At 37.5% G+C, this 22,663-nt stretch overlaps 1 protein-coding gene across 2 annotated transcripts in view; it reads left to right on the top strand.

The window, feature by feature from the left end:
- LRRC69 (leucine rich repeat containing 69) overlaps positions 1-22,663 on the top strand; it is a 91,313-nt gene that overhangs the window by 38,316 nt on the left and 30,334 nt on the right. For both annotated transcript variants that reach the window (XM_026014921.1, XM_026014916.1), the window contains one exon: positions 20,167-20,268. In XM_026014921.1, coding sequence (XP_025870706.1) covers positions 20,167-20,268 — 102 coding nt within the window. The remainder of the gene's footprint in view (positions 1-20,166; positions 20,269-22,663) is intronic.

Raw genomic sequence — 22,663 nt, 5'->3', positions numbered from 1 at the left:
TATTCCTCTTATATTTTCCAGATCATAATCCTTTTAAAATATATTCTTATCAAATAGATTTTAGAGTGCATAAGAATTGGCTGTGGTGTTTGTTAAAATTTGATGTCCTGGCTCTATATGTATGCATTCTGAATTATGGCTAATAATGCTTTTTGCTTTAAAGTTGAATTTTCTTATAATAATGTGGCTTTATCAGCTACATCTATTTTGATTCATGCTGCCAGGATACATCTATTTTAATTTCTTGCTTTCAACCTTTCTATAGTCTTAGATTTTAGATATATTTCTTGTAAATGCCATATGACTCTTCATTTTAAGAAGGTGATAACCTTTGTCTTGAAATTGCAGCATTTAGTTAATCTAAATTGGATGTAGTGGCTGATTTATTTGGGGCTAATTCAGTATCTTCCTGTATATTTGTAATTTGTTCCACTAACTCTGTGTTCTGTTTTCTCTCTTCCCTTCTTCCAATATGATTGGAAATTCTTGTGATTCAATTTTAAAAAATCTTTGTAAGGCATTTTTATACGATTTTGTTATTATTTTTTTAAATTTACTACCTTAAAATTAAAAAAATCCTACTTGCTTTATGAAAGTGTATTATTAATTGGTACTTACACCTTCCTCTTAGACAATGCAAAGACTTTAGGAGACTTCAAATCTAATTATTGACCTGCATTCGTAGATATTTTGTGTTTGTTAAAATTTTGTATTTTATATATGATTATATTTTAAATATAATTTTCTATTTTAAAAGGTTTTATTATTATTTTACACAGTATTCATTTAGATTTATCTGCAGGTTTCACATATTTGCTGTTTTTCATTCCCCCCTCCCCCCCCATATCTCCAGTCTTCCTTTGGGATTCTATATTTGTTTCCAGCTCAAATTACAGTTTTTAGTTCTCTTTGAGAATGAGTCTGTGTTCCATTTCCTAGGTTTTGTTTGAGTTAAACTATCTTTCTTTTATTCTTGAAGAATAAATTTTACTGGATATGGATTTTTAAATTGACAGTATTGCATTTCACTACTTTCTAAACCTTGTTCCACTGTCTTCTAGCCTCCATTGTTGCTGTGGAGAGAGAGGTCTGGGAAAAGTGTAGCTGTTGCTCCTCCTTAGGTAATGTTTTTCTTTTCCTGGCAGCTTTAAACATTTCCTCATTATCTTTCCTATTCCACATTTCAAATATGATGTGTTTAGATGTAAACTTCATTTTATTTATCCCAGGTGGAATTTATTGGGCTTTTTAGATATGTAAATTAATGTCTTTCATTGTTTTTTGAAAAATTCTTGGTCATTGTCTTTTTCAATATTGCTTCTGCCTCTGCCTTCTTTTGCAACTCTAATTTCCCATGTATTATAGCTTCTAACATTATCTCCTTTTTGACTTACTCTTTTTCTTCCCCACTGTTTTCTCTGCTTTTGTCTCTGCTTGATTCTAGATATTTCCCCCTGAGAAATTTTACAGTGTAATAATTTACTCTTTGATTGTGTCTAATGTACTTTTAAACCCATCCAATAGGTTATTTCTTTCATTTATATTCAGTGCTACAATTTTCGGTAGGTTCTTTTTCAAATCTACCATGTTACTTTTTTTTTTTTTCCCCAACATGGGGCTTGAATTCATGACCCTGAGATCAAGACCTGAGCTGAGATCAAGAGTTGGATGCTCAACTGAGCACTCCAACCATGGTACTTTTTATATTTTTCAGTAATCTACTGAAAATTTTAAGCTTGGTTTTTATTTTCTGGAACATGTAAAGTATAGTTGTTTTAATGTCTGAGTCCGATATATTCAGTATTGGGAAGTACTTTTGGGTTGATTTTTGTTTTCTGTTGTTTGTGCAGTTTAATTTACCCATATCAGAGTTTTCCAGAGAAATGCCATTCAACCCAGTTTACCATCTTTTCTTTTTTTAGATTTTATTTATTTATTTGACAGAGAGCACAAGTAGGCAGAGGGAGATGGAGAAGCAGGCTCCCTCCTGAGTAGAGCCTGATGACCTGAACTGAAAGCAGGTACTTAATTGACTGAGCCACCCAGGTGTCCCCCATCTTTTCTTTTAATGTGCTTAGCGATATATATATATATATAGATGAATATTCTCCCTCTCTCTCTCTATGTATATATATACATATATACACATATGTATACATATATGTATACATATATATACATGTATACACACACATATATATATGCACACACATTCATATGTATGAATGTATATATTGGACATGTGTATTGAAGTGTAGTTGACACACAATATTACATTAGTTGCAGGTGTACAACATATAGTGATATTATAAGTGTATAATGCTATAATACTTGGTTATATTTGGTTATATCCAGGACGTTGTATTTGAAAAAATACTTTTGAAAATAACTCGAGGCTTCAGATGATGTAACTTCTAGAGAGAGACGTTTTCATTTTCTTTTGCCACTTTGACAATGATGTAATGACATCCTTCAGTACAATGGAAATAAGAATATGGTGCCACTTTTGTCTAGTTTCAATGTATAAGAGTCACCCAGAATAGTCAAAGTTGGGCTGCTATCTGTGTGGGGTGGATATATATATATATTTTTTTATTTGTCCTTATTCCTAGGTGAAAATTTCTTTCTGGCCTCAGAGGAGCAAAAGTGGTTTTAAATGTGGGGCTCATTTCTTTGGATACCATGTGGTCCTGGATCTTGTCTTGTTTTTTCTGTTGGTCTTTTTAGCTCTTTGATGCTTTGAAGATTTCATGTGTATATTTATGTTTATTGAGATATTTTGAATTACCTTGTTTTCCATTACTGGACTTGGAATTCTTTGATTTCATTAAGACAGTGAGAAAACTTGAGAGACTTCATTCTGAAAAACTCAATTACCTTCTTCAACAGCCAACACATTTCCTTTTCTTTAAGGAACAAACATTCACCTCTGCTCGTTTCTAGGACTCTTCCACAGGTATCAGGACGTGAAGTAGTAAAGTACTCTAACTTTGACTTACTCAAACCATTCTCTTGCTGATAAATAGATACTAGATCTAGTTCTTTGGTTAAGTGGTATGTATGGTCTCCTTATTTCCTGCCTTCTTGAGGAAACAGTCTTCACTCATCTCTGCATGCCCAGTTCTTTTGTATCATTATAGGTCTTAGGTCAGGTGTCGAATTCTCAGGACAGCCTTCCCTGGACACCCAATCAAAGTAGTCATCACATTACTCTATTGCCTCAATGCTTAAAATTTTCTTTATGGAACTTACCACTGTTATAAAAGTATGTTTATTTGCTTACCTGCTTATTGTGTCTTTATCCACAATCTACTCTTTTATGCCCAAGGGAATGTAAATCCCCATGAAAGCAGGATACTTATCTGTTTAGTCATTTGTTATGTTCTTATTGCTCAGAGGAGTGCTTGGCAGATAGTAAGCATTCAGTGTAAGCTTTCATCTCACAACCCCGAGATCAGGAATCACATGTTCTACCGATTAAGCCAGCCAGGCACCTGGAGAGATTTCAGTTTGAGAATCATCGTCTTTCTCATATTTTTGAACTCTAATTTTATTTGCCACAATTTATATGTCTTCTATCATAAACTACCTAAAGTTCTTGGAAGATAGTTGAGAATATTTTAAAATATAAACCAAAACAAAAATTAAAACCTAAGCCCTGGCTGAGTAGGTAACCCAGGAGACTTCCAAAGCTTTCTATATTAAATTACAGGTCATTTAACATCTTATTTATAATCAGCAGTGAGGGAAGGAGGGAAAGGGATCACTTTTCTCGTTATCAGACTTTTATGAGGCAAGGATCAAATAAATCTATAGAAACTACTCAATGTATAAATGTTAGCTTTCTCTCTCTCTTTTTTCCCTTCTAAGTGCCCACATGCAAAAAATCATGCTAGTGTGCAGAGAAGATAGGTACAGTGATTAGTGACAGTAAAGAATCAAGGTTCTAGAACATAATGAGGGGCAAAAAATCACTTGTATATCAAGAAGACAGCTACTCAGAGGTATCAGGGAACTTGGCCCAGTGTATAGTTCTCTTTTGTTAGTACCAGGGCAGCTTTTCTTTTGGACATTCTGGAAATTCCATGGACTAGATAAGAGTCTGAGGATCGGGGGTGGGGGTGGGTAGGAATAAGGCCATCATCATAGGAGGGATGCTCTTCCATTTATGATATATTGTTACACTGTTAGTAAGGGTTTTGTCTACTTAGGCCACAGATGCTTACTGGAAAACAGTAATAGGCTAAGGAAGATAAGTAAAAGTTACTATATAAAAACCATGACTAATATTCTTTGGAAACTGTGTTTGGTTTTGTGTTAAACATTAGAAGCATCATCTTATTTAATCCTCATTATAGCTCTGTGGGCTGGGTACTATTAGTCTTTCCATGAGAGAACTGAAGCTTTGGGAAGGAATTAATGTATGTATAGCAGGGCTGAAATTCAAACCTAGGTCACCTCCAAGTCCAAATATTTTTTATCCCTGGTAGTAATTCATATAAACATACCATGCCTGATTATCATAGATTGTTCCTGTTTGTCAAGATTGTATACTCTTTTAATTTTTGTGGAAGGCATGGCTGAGTTGAACTATCCAGGGAAAGGACTGATATCTGAATCTCCTACCTCCTCTGCGTAGCTCCCTGTGCTCCTGTGGGCTCTGGTTGACTTTAGGAAATTGAAGTCAAGACCCCTGGGAATGTGTTCTTTAGGATAACTAAAAGCATACTTTTATTTGAAATGAGGAGTGGAGATTAGCAGTTGATTCTGCAAACTCTTGTTGAAATGGGCTTTTTGTGCCTAGTAGTTAGGAGGAACATTTGTAACATCTGAAGTTCCCAACAAACCAAACCTCCAATCTTACCGTTGAGGGAAATAAAAAATACTGAGGTAGTGGTCAAGCATCTGCCTTGGGCTCAGATCATGAACCCAGGGTCCCAGGATCGAGTCCCACATCGGACTCCCTGCAGGGAGCCTGCTTCTCCCTCTGCCTGTGTCTCTGCCTCTCTCTGTGTGTCTCTCATGAATAAATAAATAAAATCTAAAAAATAATCCTGGGGTTGAAACACATTTTTAGATACTGTGTTGGAGAGTCAGTTGCTGGTATTCTTGGATTAAAGGGGGGAACTTCAAAGAAACTGGAGGTGTGACTTTCTAGGAGGGAAGACTAAAGAGAAAGCAGAACTATAAATCAAGGAGATAATTCCAGGCTGAAGACACTGCATTTGTAGGAGGCTTAAGACAGCTAAGCGGTGCAGTAGATATTAAAGAACCAACTCACAGATGGGGAGACAGTAGGTGACATTGAGGAGAGTGTATCACTGTGGGGAAACTTTTGATATTGTAGTTGTTTGTCTTAGAGCATAAACATTTTACTTTGAATAATACAAGTGATGCTGCCTGCTGTGATAATTGACTGAGCTAGCAAGTGTAAGTCCTCAGAAACCTGGCTACTGCTTAAATGTCACAGTAGTCCTGCTTCCTCTCTTTGCTTATCACCAGCAAAGCACAAGCACGTGCCCCCCGCACACTAGGACAGTGGTGCAGGATTGCGCCCATGATGTCTGGGCCTTAGAGACATGGTGCTATACATCATTACTGCTTCCTCCCCAACTTTTCTCTGAGGTTATCTCCTATATCTAGGTGCCCTTTAGGCAGGCTGACCCAGACTATGAGAGAATGAATGAGGGGAAGGGGATGGAGGAATAATAAATGGAAAAAATATATAACCTATGCGTACCTGAGGGGGTATTGTTGGAAATCTAATTAATGCCAGCAATTTTCTTTAGCTTTATGGCAGGAAGAACAGTTATACTTTAATGGTCATGGATCAAATATACCCTCTGTAAAGCAAGAACAAAATAAAATGAAACAAACATGGAGCTTGTGTTTAATATCGCAGTGGAAGAAGCTGTTCTATGAAATTATTTTACAGCACTCCCATGTAATTTTTATTCAGGTTTTCAGTGTTTTGGAGTACAAGTCCCGCTAAATGTCCCCTGGGGAATAATAAGTAGAGTCAGTCCAGCACTAACTGTCCTCATATAAAAAGAACAAGAGGGTTTATGCATCTTTGGAGCAAGCCCAGGACTGCCAACCAAGCACCGCCTTTTAATAAAAGCTCTGCCCCTGCCCATTTTCATAGACACAAAGCTGGTTATAAATTCTGCTGTTCTCTTTCCCCCACCTACACCCTGGTGATCTTGCCTGATTTGCTTGCTGAATAGGCACAATTTTTAGTTACTGGTTTGCCCCACCCTTGTTAAGCTGTGATCCTTGATCAGAGATTTAGGAGATTTGGGAAGTGTTTGAGACAGCAAGAGGAGGGCACCATGCTGAAAAGTCAGAGTCCCACAGAAGCAGCAAAATAAGGGCAGCTCTTCGGGAGAGAAGTCTGGGTAGCTCATGTAAGTGCTTTTAGCATTAATAGACAAGGAAATGGGGATGGGAAGGAGATATCCAGTGGCGTGATGGTAAATGTTTGACAACTAGCTCTGTTTGTGGCATCTGCCAAGTTCTGTGGGGTAAAAACACCCACTGTGGCCTGTTTCAGGTTACCAACATGACCTGATATCACTGGAAGTCAAGTTGAATATGAATGCTCGTAATTGGCTTTTCTTATCTGGTACTGGTCAACAAATCATTGGCAGTAACCTTGGCACCTCTAGTATGGAATTTTAAGGGATTATATGTCTGTCTTTTGTGTTAGAGGTTCTTAAAATATTAGGTTTGCTATTTATAAGCTGTCTATTCTTGAGTAGAGATCCTTCAGTTTCCTTAGGCTCATTTCCTTACTATTAAGTCATTTATTAAATATATTTGCATATCTTTTAAAGAAGATTTTATTTATTCACGAGAGACACAGAGAGAGAGAGAGAGGCAGAGACACAGGCAGAGGGAGAAGCAGGTTCCATGCAGGGAGCCTGACGTGGGACTCGATCCTGGGACCTCGGATCAGGCCCTGAGCCAAAGGCGGATGCTCACCCCCTGAGCAACCCAGGCGTCTCTATATTTGCATATCTTTTGTATGCCAGGAAATACTGTTGTAGGCATTCTGGATACAGAAGTGAGTAAAATAAACCCAGTACCTTCTTGATTCTTATATTCTAGAGGGGAAGACACAAAATGCAAATACACGAGAAATTTAATTTTAGGTAGTTCATGAAGAAAGCACACAGAACACTGTAAGCCCTGAAGGGGAGATTTTGTGGGGTTTTTTTGTGCACTATTCTCAGTGCTTAAACCATCGTAAAAATGAATCAGAGCATGAAGGAGAGTCTGGTACTCTACGTGCGGCTGACATGATCAGAGAGACTTGAATGATATAGAACCCCTGTGGCAGGTGCTGTTGGGAAGTTGATTAAAGGTCCCGTCTGAAACCCTCTTCTCTTGAACTTCCTTTGGGGGGAGTGGTCATGTGTCACAGTTCTGACCCAGAGAAAAAGAAATGAGAATCTTTTGGGTGGAGTTCCTGGAAAAACTTTTATTATTATTTTTTATTAACTAATGTTACTAGTCAGTAGACACTTCTTCAAAGCTTTGAACACTTCTATTTGAAAACAGAAAGTAACACGATGCTTAGAAAAAAATCTAGCATTTTATAAATTATGTCTTTTTGTCACAAATTTCAACATACAAAAAAAACAAATTTCAACATACAAGCAAATTATTGAAGAGTTGAGTTTTCTAAAATGAACATGCGTACATGTATGTGTGAACATGTGTAATAAAAAATAGATAAAAGTAGTGAATGCTCTAAGCAACCTAACCAAGAGAGGATATATGCAAAAAAAGAATTTGGGTTTTATGTTCCTGTAGCTGAACCAGTGTTTCTTAACATTTTTTTTTAATTATTGTGCCCCTCCCGCCAGAAACTCTTTAGACATTTTCCCCCTAATAACTTGTCCCCACCCCATTGCATTTTTTTGCACTGGAGAGAGACTGTGTATATGCTTATATTATCAGGGAGGATTGAGTTTTGAAGGCCACAAACCATTGTAATAATATCTAAGGTTGTTTTGTTCCCTCATAAGCCAGTTTTCACCTCCTTGGGGATCATATCAGTCCTCATTATTGAAATGCGTGAGCTGAACCAGCACGGAACTTGAAAAAATATTTCTTACATTCTTACTTTTATATCTCATGGGCCAGATATGTGGGAGAGTTTTCAGACTTCTGAGAGAATCTTAGAATCAGCACAGATGTTGAGCTAGCTTTCTTGAAATCTTTGAAATACTTTTAGTCCTGGGAAAATTTTATCCACTTTGGGAAGCTGTATTTTCGGTCTTTTAATCCAGTACAGAAAGACTCTATCTCCTGTTGCTGACATCCCCAAATGCATCTTCTGAAAGTTTGCAGATCAGAATTAGAATTAGAGTGATATAAGTTTAATCATTTTGTAAAAAATTTTGGGAATTTCTTTTCACTGTGGATTATTTGGAAAATAGAGATAAGCAAAAAGAAGAAAAGCAAAATTATGCATAATTTAAGCATGCTGGGGGAGGGGAGAATGCTCATACCATGACATGTTGGTTTATTTTTTTCATATTCTTCTAGTTTTTTTTAAGGTCTGAATACTTGTGTGGATATGCACATATAGATTTTTAAAAAATAGAATATTCATACATGCTAATGTGTTGTTAGTAGTATTCATAAATATCAGTGTGTTACTCATACATACATGTTTTATAACATGCCTTTTCAATTTTTATTGTAAACATTTCACCATTGCTTGAAATATTTTCCTACTTTTCTGTTTCTTTGTTTTTTTCTTTCTTTTTTCCATTGGGTACCTAGATTATTATGGAAATTTGGGTTAATCATTGAATATTTTTAATTTTAGCCTGGTTTGTGCTTTCTTTGTAAACTTATAGTTGCCACTGGGCAGCCCTGGTGGCTCAGCAGTTTAGTGCCGCCTTCAGCCCAGGGTGTGATCCTGGAGATCCCGGATCGAGTCCCACATCAGGCTCCCTGCATGGAGCCTGCTTCTCCTTCTGCCTGTGTCTCTGCCTCTCTCTCTCTCTCTCTCTTTGTGTCTCTTGTGAATAAATAAATAAAATCTTAAAAAAATTATAGTTGACAGCAAATTTACGTGTACAATGTTACATTGGTTTCAGGTGTATGACATAGCAGTATGACTCTCCTCTATTTTTAATGGGTGCATCATATTGACATTGTTTATGTTTAAGCAGTCTCCTGTTTTTTGACAGGTAGGAGATTTCAAACTTTTCACCACAATTAAAATGCTTCAATGAATGTCATTGTAGCTAATCTTTGCATATACCATTAATTACTTCTTTAGGAAAGATTCATTGCTAGATCAAAATTATGCATACTTTTACTGCTTTGATAAATGTCAAATTTTGCTTTAGAAAGCTCTACATTTCCAAGTTCTAAAATTGGTTCTGATTCTTGCTTTACCAAGGCAATATTTCATATATCTCTTTAAAGATATTAATTATACTAGTTACTTTAGAGTCCTGTCCTATTAGCTCTGTTTCTTCTGATATAAATTCTTGCCTCTATTATTTCTAATGGTATTGACACTCAGTGATTTTCAGGTAATTTTATTTTTGAACTTTCATCCTATTTTTAAATTTGGGATACTGGGGATTCCCTGAAAGCTGTCAGCTGTATTTGCAGTTACTTTATGAGAGAAGAGAAAGTTCTTACAGGAATTTATATTGGTCAGTGACAGTAGAAAAAATGGTTGAAAATATTCCAGCAGGTATAATGCATGCTGATAGCTGTTTTGCCAGCCATTTAGGGTCCCTCTTACCTCTTTCTGTTCAAAGCACTGCATCTATTAGGCTGTAGGTGTGCAGGATTCAGGGAAAGGAGGTAATGGAGGTGGGAGGTGGATCATGGCTGTGGGATAAGAATGGATCCATAATATCTGCTAGCTTCTCCTCTCTGTTGTTTCACTACCCATTTTTTTCTGGAGACCTCTCCTGCCTCTGTGTATTGAGTTCCCTCAGTTCCTTGTGTGTGTGTGTGTGTGTGTGTGTGTGTGTGTGTGTGTGTGAATTTTTCCCTAGGCTTCCATAGTATCCTGGGTTGATATTTCCTTCTTCAAATGATACCATCTACAATAGTTTCTGTTCCTGTGAAAATTTCTCTTCTTGTTTTTAAGTGGCTATTTATTTTGTATTTTAAAAGGTATCTTTATATAATTTCTAGGGTTTGTCATGGAGAGGGATATTACTGATTGTGCTTAGTTTTACTATCTTGAAACTAGAAGTTACTTATATCAGTTTGCTAAAATATTTGCAGTACATGAAGGTGCCTTTACCTCTGTCTGATAGCACTTAAATGAAGCAAAGTATTGGGGGGAGAAAAAGGAAGACAAAATATTGGCTGATTCTAACAAGCCAGAAAAACAATAAATGTGACTTCATACATTAGACTATGGACTACATGTTGGTGTAATACTTAATTTTTCTAGAATGCTTTAAAGTTTACCACATACTTTGTCCTCCATCATTTGACCTTCACAATCAATGAGATGGATATAGGTTATATTCACACATCAGATACTCTAATGACTTGTACCAAGAGATTGTGTGGAGGAAAAGTTGTATGACAAACTTAAAAGAAAGAGTGTTTTAGTTAAAATAACAGTGACTGAAGGGAAGGTAAAGAAAAGCATTCAAGAATTCTTGAAATATTGATATCTAATTTGAATAAAGAAGAACAAAGATATGTGGAGAGAAATTAAAGGTGTTATACCTTTGAGAAGCTTTATTTAATACATGGGGGCTTGCATAGAAACCAAGGCAGAAGCTACAAACTGGCATTCTTTCTGCTGTCCTCATCATGAATCTGGCCACTAACATTTTAATTTCCTGTCAGAATAAAAAGAAATGGAAGACCAAACATCTCACAATTGGTTTTCAAACCATAAACAGCTTTTACAAAATCTTTGAATATCTTTCTTCTGGTTCACTACTCTGAATTGTTGCCTGATATGAATAAATTTTAAGATGGAATTCTTCAGTTTAAATTGTAGACTATCCAAGGGCAGAGGTTGGTAACTTTGATTTCTTTGTTATTTCCTAAGGAAAGTGCCTTTTATAGTTTGGTTACTGATGATTACTGCTTTCCATCTGTAACCAGGTCTGTGAGGTTTAGAAATATGGATGAAAAAAAAAAAAGAAATATGGATGAAAGCATATCACTAGGTGTATGGCTTCCCTAGGTAGCGGAGAAGTACTAGTTACATAATTTGTTTTCAGAAGCCTGAAACTGTTTCTAAAGAGTCAGTTAACCAAGGTTTGAGAATCTTAGCTAGATTGAGAGAAGGGAGTAAATTTTTATATTTTGCAAAGAAGTCACAGAAAAGCACCCAAGAAGGTTAGTTGGAACAATTCTGAAATAGTAGAGAGAATTGTTTATCTGCTGTGAAGGTGGGAGAAGAGAATTCAATGACATGTTGAAATTGGTGTGCATGTTTTCTTTTGGCTCTTTGGTTGCAACATAAATAGAATTTAACTAGAGTTACATAGGGAAGAATAAGGAGACTCTCACAGGGATTCAAACAGGAGCTATGGTTAGCGGCTGGGTGGAGCTCAGAGGTATGGGAGTGAGTGTTCTCAGGTTAAGGAGCTGCTGGGATCTTCAGCAGCATGAACTGGTAGGTCATCACACTTGTCATAACTGGTTGGTATAATATTGGTATGTTGGTATAATGTAGCCATATTCCAAATGCTGCTCTGCTTATGCAGCATACACATAACCTGCTGTGGAGTTTCCAGCTCCTTGCCATAATAGCTGTTCTATTCCAGCTTCCAGAACTCAGCTGCAAATTATTTCCATGTTTCTTGGTTTAAATTCCCAAAAGAGTATATGATTAGGCAAGCCTGTTGGATCGCATATGATTGGACCAGGCCTGTGACTAGCTTTCTTTGGCTCAAGAGTCAAGCCCCTGTTCAAGTGTCCAAGTAGAATCATACAATGTAAAATGTGTAGGTGGTGGGGTCCCTGGGTAGTGGTGGAAGGTGGGGGTTGGAGCAGCATCAGCAGAGGAGGAAAAGTTTGGTGGTCCTAGTATATGGAGCTGAAACTTAAACAAGGCAATTTGATACCAGGTCTGTCTTCCTATACCCATACATGTTATATACTAAATCTTGCACTGCAACTGGGGATATAATGGTAAGGAACCAGATGGAGTCTCTGCTCTCTCTGAGTTATAATATAGTGGGAAAACGTATTAATCAAGTAATTAACATTATGAATATATAGAATATATAGATCCAAACTGAAATCAGTACACTAAAAGAAAGAACCACTGGTCTGTGAAAGAGATCAGTAGGCTGACTCAACAGATATGTTAGGGAAGGCTTCCTGGAGAAAGTGACATAAGCTGAGAACTGAAGAATAAGTAGGAATCAATTAGATGAAAGGAAAAAGACACATTTTTAGAGTGAACAGCATGTGGAAAGATCTTGGAAAGGAACATGGATGTTCAGGGAACTGGAGATAATTGAGCATGGCTAGAGCTCAGAGATTGGATGGGAGGAGTCCATGGCCAAAGAATATAGGATATAGGGTAAGAATTTTGATCTTTATTTGAAGGACTACACAAATCTCAAAGGATTTAAGGCAAGGGGTGACATAATCAGATTTGCATTTTGAAAATATTTTGTCTGAAGTGTGGAGGATGTATTGGAGGAGACTAGAGGGAATGTTGGGTGAATTTCAGGTAGACACTTGCTGAAGCCAAGCAAAAAATTATGGTAACTTGGCCTAAGGTGGTAGTAGCAGGAGTATAAAGTCAAACTTTATACTCCTTCTTCAGGTCCTTCTTGGACCTGAAACAGATCCAAGAGACATTTAAGAGGTAAATTTGGATTTGGTGATGGCCTAGTAAGCTTTCTATTGTCTAGGATAGAAAATACTGGAAAAAGACCAGCCTTAGGAGAGCAAATCATGAGTTCAGTCTTGGGCATGGAGTTTGACTTGTATTTAAGACATGCAAGTGCAGATTTTGAGTAAGCAGTTGGCTAATAGGGTATGGAACCAGAGTCATTGGCATAGAGATTTAATTGAAATTGTGGATGTGGGTAAAATTGCCTAGGGTAAAGAAAATAAAATGAGAAGAATGTGGTGGGCTCAGTGGAGAACTATTTCATGGTTGGGCAAAGAATGATAGGCCAGCAAAGAAAAAGCCGAGTTAATTATGGCTAGCGTGCTGAGTAGAGGAGAATTTCTGGCAACCACTGAGGGCATTTTGGAAGTTGATGACTGTGATTCCTGTCTACCCTGCAGTGTGTCTCTGCAAATGGCACTTATTTGCATGAGTGCAAAGACAGGGAAAACTGATGGTGAGGATGACCCAGGCTTAGGTTTTCCTAAGCATAACTCATGAAAAGACAGAGGGCCAGAGGATTCAGACATGTCATATAGTTTACCAGATTTTTTTTTCAATATAGGAAAAGTTTTTAGAATTTTAAATAATTTTGAGAAACATATTTTGTGCATAAACATTTGTTCCCATTTCAAATATTTATTTTGGGTGAATTCCTTCAAGAAGAATTAACAAAGGGAAAGAATGATTTTCAGGCTTTTTGATGACATTGCAAATTTGTTTATAAACAGATTGCCCTAACGTTGTTTACGTTGGACGGTGGGCGTTCTAATGCTTATTTTTATTTTTTTTAAGTTTTTTCTTTAGAGGTTTCTAAGAAGCTACTTTATTCATTTATTTTTATTGAAGTATAAGTTTCAGATGTACAATATAATGATTCAGCAATTCTATACTCAGTGCTCATCACCATAAGAATACTTTTTTTCCATAAGAATACTTTTAATCTCCTTTATCTACCCATCCCCTCACCCACCTCCTAATTTTAATTTTTTTTTTGCATTTTGACAGACAAAACAAATGTACTCCCCCAATTCTTGTTTTTGTTACTCTTTTTCGATTGCTTTGTAGCTTGGGTAATTTTCTTTGGTTAAGGTAATTAGCTTATGCATGTGAGAATGCCTTTCCATTGTTTTTGCACATTAATGAAAACTTGTTTGGATTTTGAGTCCATGGGTCATCAGCATTTCCCCTCTCAAACAGGTAAATGTAGGATTCCATTTTTTTTAAAAGATTTTATTTATTCATGAGAGACAGAGAGAGAGAGAGAGAGAGAGAGAGAGAATGAGGCAGAGACACAGGCAGAGGGAGAAACAGGCTCCATGCAGGGAGTCTGAGGCCGGACTTGATCCTGGGACTCCAGGATCATGCCCTGGGCTGAAGGTGGTGCTAAACCACTGAGCCATGAGGGCTGCCCTGATTCCATTTTTTAAAAAAGACTTTATTTATTTATTTGAGAGAGAGAAAGAGCGTGCAAGCACAAGCAGAAGGAGAGGCAGAGGGAGAAGGAGAAGGAGGTTCCCCACTGAGCAGGGAGCCCAATGCAGGGCTCAATCCCAGGCCCCTGGGATCGTGACCTGACCTGAAGGCAGACAATTACCCAACTGAGCTACCCAGGCGCCCCTGTATGATTCCATTTTATTCTGAATTTTAATGGTATAGACAAATCTGAGAGCAGAGTGCTAAAAAGTGCAATGATCTGAAGTGAAGAATGTAAAGAAAGCCAATGTTGCCAGAATGGAGAGAGGAATAGAGAAAGTGAGAGAATGAGTGCTAGGGGTCAAAGATAGTACAGGGTCCAATAATAAGAGACGTATAGGCCAGTGTGAGGATTTTGCATTTCATCTTGAGTGAGATGAGAACCACTGGATGGTTTTGGGCAAGGGAATGATATGATCTAATTTACATTGTAAGGAGATCACACTGTTGAGGATGGAGCCCTCAGGGCCTGTGGAAACAAAAGCCTCTTCCCCTGCTTGTTCTCAGGTGGTTCGTGGACAGAAGTGGGGTATAAAGGAGATGTGGAGTGGAGATTGTGAAGAGATACAAACAAGCCCTTGTAGACCAGTTGTTTTTTTTTAGTGATGTTTAAATCAAGAGGCCTGAAGAAGATGCTCTAGCTACTGTCCCATTAAGGTTAAGGCCCAGCGTACTGAAGGCAGGAAGCGGCCTTGGCTTGAGTCTTTGGCCACCTCTCCTTGGCCAGAATTGAGGAAGAGTGTGTGTGTGTGTGTGTGTGTGTGTGTGTGTGTGTGTGTAGAACTAGACAGTTAGCTATCTCTTTCCCTCTAATTTTCTCTTGGCCTCCCCTCTTCAACTCCTTCTAAGGGTCTTCTCTTGGGCCAAGTATCCAGCAGATACTGAAGGATCTTGACTTTTGGTCACTTTATGCCTGTTCTCACTCCCACTCATACAGAATGTGAGAGAAGGGTTCCCAGAACAGAGATTTTGGCTTCTTATGTTCAAATGATATCAGCCCACTCATTACACAATTTTGATTAGATATGAAGTTTATCATATATTTTCTTGAGTTTCTCATTGGTCACAAATCTTGTTTCTGTCCTTTTTAGAATTGTTTATATATTTTTTGAATGCCATAGCCTTACACTTAAAATCTTATTCTCGGGCAGCCTGGGTGGCTCAGCGGTTTAGTGCCTGCCTTCAGCCCGGGACGTGATCCTGGAGTTCTGGGATCGAGTCTCACATCGGGTTCCCCACGTGGAGCCTGCTTCTCCCTCTGCCTGTGTCTCTGCCTCTCTCTCTCTCTCTCTCTCTCTCTCTGTCTCTCATGAATAAATAAATAGAATCTTAAAAATAAAATAAAATAAATAAATAAAATCTTATCCTTTTTACCAGTTCGGCTTTACCTTATTTAGAACTTCTAATTCTTGCTACCAGGTAACCCATGAACTTTGTTTGGAATGGTCTGAAGAACCCATGGTAATTTGCAGTTGCCCTACTTATTGGTTCTATTTTAGTCAATATGAACTCTCAGCCTCCTTTCTCCTTGTTTACATTAAGAATGTCCTTGCTAAACCAGACCCTTGTGAGTTCCCTTATTACTTTAGGCTAGTCTAAAGCAATGGAAGGATTTACTGAATTTATATATCGTTCCTGAGGCCTGGGGCTTTGGAGGAACTGTTACAATTGATCACCTCTGGAGAAGGCTTCGAACATTTTGAGTTCCCAGGGAGAGCTGTGTGTGCCTGGGGCTTCTGAGAAGACATCTGTTAATTTACTAGTCATTTACTGGGCACCAGCTATGTTCTAAGTGCTGCATTTAGAGGTTGCATTCTGTAGGTACTTAAGATATGGTTCTTAACGAGACCAAAGTCTGATGGATGAAGATCGACTTTTCAACAATGATTGTTTCGTAGAATTAAAGGTGGTCTCATTTATATATAAGGCGCAAAAAGTAGACTGGGAAACATTTGGTAGAAGTCAGAGAATCTTAGGTAGATATATTTTCATCTTGAGGAAGAGGTGATCCAGGATGGAGTAAGTAGAAGGCACAGTATGGGTAATAACTGTGAGATAAGACACAGGCATCTCGTGAGACCCCTACAATATCTCAGAATGGCTGGTGTATAAGGGTGAAGGTGGTTTCCTAGGATAGAGGGTTGGAGAGACTGGCTGAGGAAAGCCAATTATGTCATACTGGGGCTTTTGAATTTATTCTGTGGACAAAAGAGAACACTGAAACATCTTAAGCAGGGTTGTATTATGATCAGATTCTCATTTTAAAAGATAACTTTGGCAGCAAACGTTTGCAGAGAGACTACTTTGAGTACTATTGCAATAATTCATATCAGCTGAGGGCCTTAATCCATGCAGCGAGGGTTAGTGGCTGGGGTTAGGAGTGGAAGAGATTCTGCAGAGGTAGTGAGGAGGTGGGTGGGAGAATGGGATGTAAATAAGGGATGGATTCCAGGGGTGTGTGTGGGGGGTGCAGTCAGTTGTGAGTATCCACTCTTGGTTTTGGCTCAGATCATGGTCTTGGTTGTGAGATTGAGCCCTGTATCGGGCTCTGTGCTGAGCATGGGGCCTGCTTAACTTTCTCTCCCTCTCCTCTCACTCATGTTCTTTCTCTCCCTCTCTCAAACAAACAAACAAATAAACAAACAAACAAATAAATCTTTAAAAAAAAAGAAAGGATAGATTCCAGAAATTTTAAGAAGGTAGAACTGAAACAACATGGAGGGGTATTTGATGTGGGTGATGAGAAAAAGGAAGGAGGAAAATGTGGAGGAAACATGAGTTTAGTTTCAAATGCTGGAATTTATGGCGATTGGGGGACCTCCAGCTGGAGATGTTCCACAGGTAGCCAAATATTTGAGGGCATTACTCAGGAAGTTCATTTGTAAAGGTGGTCAGTGCAAACAACTTCAGCACAAAGTTCCTCGAATCTTTGATTTTAATGAGCTTTCCCAGGCTTCACTTTACCAAATCGCCTCCACACTCATGTCTGGATCTTGCCATCATTTTCACCTACTCCTATTTTCCAGTTCCCTATTGCTTTACAATCATATCTTTTTTTTTCTTTTGTGTCACTGAAACTTCATATCACCTTATTGCTTTTACTCCTGGTCCACCAAAACATTGTATTATTATTTCTTTTTCTATCTAGTCTAGACCATAAAGCACAAAGCATTTACTTTTTAGTATGTACAGTGCACCCATTCCCTTGCTTTCTGCTGTATCCATTCTGCATACTCTTAGTGTTGGATTTGGGTTGCTGGGTGCTAAATAGAAGCAATTCATAGACAGAGCCCACCACAAATGTGGGATTCCAGTAAGTCCCTCGGCACCTCTGTATAATATTTTTGCTTGTCCCTGGCCAGGTTTCTCTTCAAAAATCTGTAGCACATTCCAGACTTTCACCACCTTCTTCATGTCTCCTTCCACAGTGACACCTCGTTTCACAACTCAGTTAACAGATGGTCTTACTCTCGATTTTAGAGACAAAATTGAAGGGAACGTGTCTGACTCCATCAATGATCCAAGCCCACACCTTGAAATGTATCCCTGCCTGCACTTACACTTCTGGCCACAGAGGAGGAAATAATTCAAAGGTGTTAGTATTCAAAGATCATTCTGTGTTCACATGATCATTATTATTTCAATCATCCTTTTCTCTAATCTCTCTCTGTTGGCACTTGCCTACTACATGCTCAAGTGATCTTCATCTTAAAAAAAAAAATAAAAACCCTTATTTGAACCTTCATTTCCCTGCGGCTGCCAATCCCTCTCCAGTTACGACAGGTTAGTGAATGTTTATCATTTTTTTTCACCTCTAAATCAGGGTTTTCCAACTTCAACACTATTTTGGGCCTGATAATTCTTTGTGGGGGCTGTCCTGTGCATTGTAGGATGTTTAGCAGCATCCCTGCTCTTTACTACTTATATGCCAGTAATACTCCCCTTTCCCCAGTTACAACAACCAAAAATGTCTGTAAATCTCAGTTATGGGGGAGGGGCAAAATTGTTCCAGTTGAGATAAAACTCATAACTCTTCTTGTTTGAGTAGGCATGAGCAAAGAGACTCTGAAAAGATGTAACAGCATCTTATTAAATAGAAGAGAATATAACTGATTGTGCTACTAGAGTGACAACGGCCAAAAATATTGTTCTGTTAAGAAGTGAGGCTGACCAGAAACCCAATAGTGCACACAGAGAGAGGGTATGAAAAATGTTCTGGGGAATATTCAAAATGGACATTGAGAGATTGTGTGACTTCAGGTTATTGAAACTTATCTGCTGCAAAGCACATACTAGTGAATTTCATTAATTTCTTCTCATGAAGATGACTTCTTTCTGAAATATTTTGTGTATTAAGTTAGTAAACTGAGTAACTCATTAACATGTATGATGGAAGCATAGTGACAGGGTTTGAAGAGAATAGAAACGTATGCCCTTTGAACTGTGGTCAAAATTGAAATTATGTTCATATATTTTAATGATATTTACTTATAGCAAGATATTCAAGTTTTTATCTGTTTTGAAAGAAGGCTATGAGTTATGATATAAATTAGGGAGTATTATTCTTTAAGACAGAAAGGGAAAAAAATGACAGTTCCCTTAAGCACAGGGAGTGCTTTCTTCATTTCAGCATGCCCAGCACTGACTAAGGGCTACCCTTGGATTCAGCTCTCTAGGTTGCTTCCTGATGGTGGACAACATAGGAAACTGCATTAGCAAAATCAGAATGTCTGTTGTGGAACTAGAAGACAAGGTGATTCCAGCATGGCCTTGAGCTCTGTATTTTATTTCAAAATGCTATCTATGTTGTAAAAATTTCCTGAGACTCTTAAGACCTAGTGACATGATGCCCTGGAAAGATATTTTATCAATTATTTTAATTTGTTGAATGCTTGCTGTGTTTCAAACTCTAAGCTGTAATCAGGAAAATATCTCAAATTCTCCCATAAGTGTAATGATGCCAGCTCATCCTGGCTCACAAGAACCAATTTTCCACCTCTCTTCCCAACTCTCTTTTTGGTGACTGGAATCAGCCATGATAAGAGTATTTACAGGAATGAATCAAAACATTCCACAATTCAGGGCTTTACTTTTTTTTTTTTTTTCTCAGAGAACTGCATTACTAGCATACCACTGCAGATAGAGGTCTTTTTTCTTTCACCTGAATCTGAGGCTCAGAAAAGTAATTTTCTAAATGAATTTAACTTTGAGTTCACACATGAGTTCTTGGGAGGCAAGGCACAGTATTTATTAATATAAGAGAATCCTTTATTTTTCTACTAAAATGGTAGACTCAAATGGTAGACAATTGAATTTTGGTTCTTCATAGAAGATTCAATATCCTTGTGAATTATAATCTCTTTTTTAAAAATTTTCACTGTGCATAACAGGTTATAGTGAAAACATTTTGATTTTCCTTTGTCTCTCTTACCTTTCTCACTGAGCATAAATGGATCATGGTTCATAGTCTTTGAAACTGGATTTTGGTATATATTAGAATATTATTTTTCATCATACTTGGTTTTCTAACAAATACATTATTTGCAAAATGTTCCCAGCTTTTAATTGACTAAACTCTATGCTATTACTAATTAGTCCTATTATCTTGAACAAGTTTTCAGTTATCAAATGGGGTGGATGCCACGAGAGACCTCTAAGATCATTGCCTTTCATGCCAGCATGAAGACTCTTATGCTTCTAAAAATTAGAATATGTCATACTGTTAAAATACTAACACGGACTGTAAGTCCTAAGTAAAGTAAGATACAGCCTCAAAAGTGAAGTTTGTTATTTATCATACGAGGAAGTTTTTTTTGTTTTGAAAGTTTCAGAATCTGAAGCTGAGGGAATTCTACTGTGAAGGAAACCCATTGTTCCTGAAGAAGCCAGTTAATGCTATACAACAGGAGGACGCCTGGAGTCTACAGGTGAAGCCTTACATCATTTATATACGTTTTCAAACTAAAGCCGTGATTTAAGTTTTAAAGAGTTCTCTTTTAAAGCCTTATTGCAAGCTGGCAAATGATTACTGTCCATTGGCACTGTGGATCCTAGACATAATTTCTGACTTGCTTACAGAATCTAGGGTAATTTTGGTTTCTAGGGCAACCAAATTTGGAGAAATGGAAACCTTTTGTTAATAAAAAGAAAAGAGAGGAATTTTTTTTTTCACTTTAACCTACCAAGTATTTTCTTCAGTATTATCTAAGGATGTATTTGATTAGTTCTTACCAGGGTCTTTGCCTCTTCCATCCTATTTTCACTTGTCCCGATTTCTAGTGGATGAATGAATATTATCCAGAAATCATGTTAATTTTAGTCAGATAAATTGATGATATTAAAAGATGGAATAGAAAAGCATATTTAAAGGATTTTCTTTGTGTGCTTTTGGTGATAGATGAATTAAAGATTGCAGATCTTCCCACATTTGAGTCTCCATCATGAATTTGGACTTTTCAGGTTCTAAGTACTTAATAGGAATTAACTAATTTAGTCACCTAATAAACTTAAAAAGGGTAGTACCATTATTGTCCCCCTTTTACAGATAAACTGAGACCCAGATAGATTAAATAACTTGTCTAAGTTCACAGAGCTAGTAGGTGTTGGGATGATAAAGCTCACTGAAGCAGCTGATCTTCAGATTCTATGCTCAGAAAGCTCCATTGTCTCAGAAGGCTGCTGCTAGTAGGTGAGGGAAAAGGAAATGGAGGTAGTCCCTTCCTGGAAGGAGTTCTGATGCATGGAGGGGACTGAATGGTCAGTTAACCCAACGTGGCAGTGGTCTCATTGGGAGCCCTTGAGGTCAAGAATGTTGTCCTGTGGCTGGGATAGAGATGCAGAGTAAGAGAGCAGTATTTCTTTCCTCATTTTTAGAACTGTGAGGACCCAGGAGCACAAGCATTTTACACACATGCACACACGCAAACACAGTTGACTCTTGAACAACACAGGGGCTAGGAGCGCCAGCCCCATGCAGTCAAAAATCCATGTATAACTTTTTGACTCCACCAAAACTTAACTACTAATAACCTAAGGCATAAATACACATAACAAATAGGTGTTAATGTACATATGTACTATGTACTGAATTCTTACAAGAAAGTGAGCTAGAGAAAAACTGTTAAGAAAATCATAAAGAAGAGAAAATACATTCATAGTACTATACTGTATTGAAAAAATTCACTGTTTCTGGAAACTAGAGGGGCTTAACACCATGAGTTTTTAAAATATTTTGTTTTGTTTTAGCACATTGTGAGTTTTTACAGTCAGTGGAGCTTAACACCCCAACTTTAAAAATTATCAGCTTGGCTCTGGGAGAGCCTAAGGGTGATAAAAAACTGAGTTCTTACCCTTAAAGAGATAGCATAATAAACAGCTCCAGTGATACAGCATAGAAGTGACAGTTTGACAAACACTTGAGGTATGGGAGAGAGATTTGTTTACTAATCTCAGAGATTGTGCGGGAAGGGCAAGGATCTTTGGGAGACTTCTCTAAGTACAAAAGAGCTGGAAGTCTCTACCACCCCTCAGCCTAGATATACAAACATATATAGGAATCAGCAGAGTGTGAACACTCCAGCTAGCTTGCTAACAATGTGCCCCACACAAACTGAACAGGAGCAAGAAAAAAAATTAATAAAAAATGAGTTCAGCTTAAGGAAACTAAGCAGCACCATCAAGTGTAATAACATTCACATTATAGGGATCCCAGAGGAGAAAAGAGAGAAAGGAGGCAGAAAATTTATTTGTGGAAATAATAGCTGACAGCTTCCCAAATCTGGGGAAGGAAACAGAGATCCAGGAGGCACAGAGAGTCCCCAGCAAAATAAACCCCAGGAAGCACACCAAGAACATTATATTTAAAATGGCAAAAAGTAATGATAAAGAGAGAATTTTAAAAGCAGCAAGAGAAAACAGTTACATAAACACCATAAGACTATAAGCTGATTTTTCAGCAGAAACATTGCAGGCTAGAAGAGAGTGGTATGTTACATACAAAGTATGGAAAGAAAAAAACCCTGCAATCAAGAATATTTTATTCAGCATGGCTATCATTCAGAGTAGAGGGAGTGATAAAGAGTTTCCCAGGCAAACAAAAGTAAAAGGAATTCACCACTAAGCCAGTCTTGTAAGAAATGTTAAAGGGGTTTTTTTGAGTACAAAGGAAAGACCATAAGCAAGAGTAAGAAAGGTAGGATGGATAAAAGCAGTAAAATTAAGTTTATCTATAAAAATAAAAGGATTTATAAAATCAAAGTATGTAAAGTAAAAAAAAAAAAGTAAAAGAAAAAAAACAACCCAAAGTATGTAAAGTATGACACT

The sequence above is a fragment of the Vulpes vulpes genome, chromosome 13, assembly GCF_048418805.1.
Source record: "Vulpes vulpes isolate BD-2025 chromosome 13, VulVul3, whole genome shotgun sequence".
NCBI lineage: Eukaryota > Metazoa > Chordata > Mammalia > Carnivora > Canidae > Vulpes > Vulpes vulpes.
This window is presented reverse-complemented; position numbering and strand designations above follow the sequence as displayed.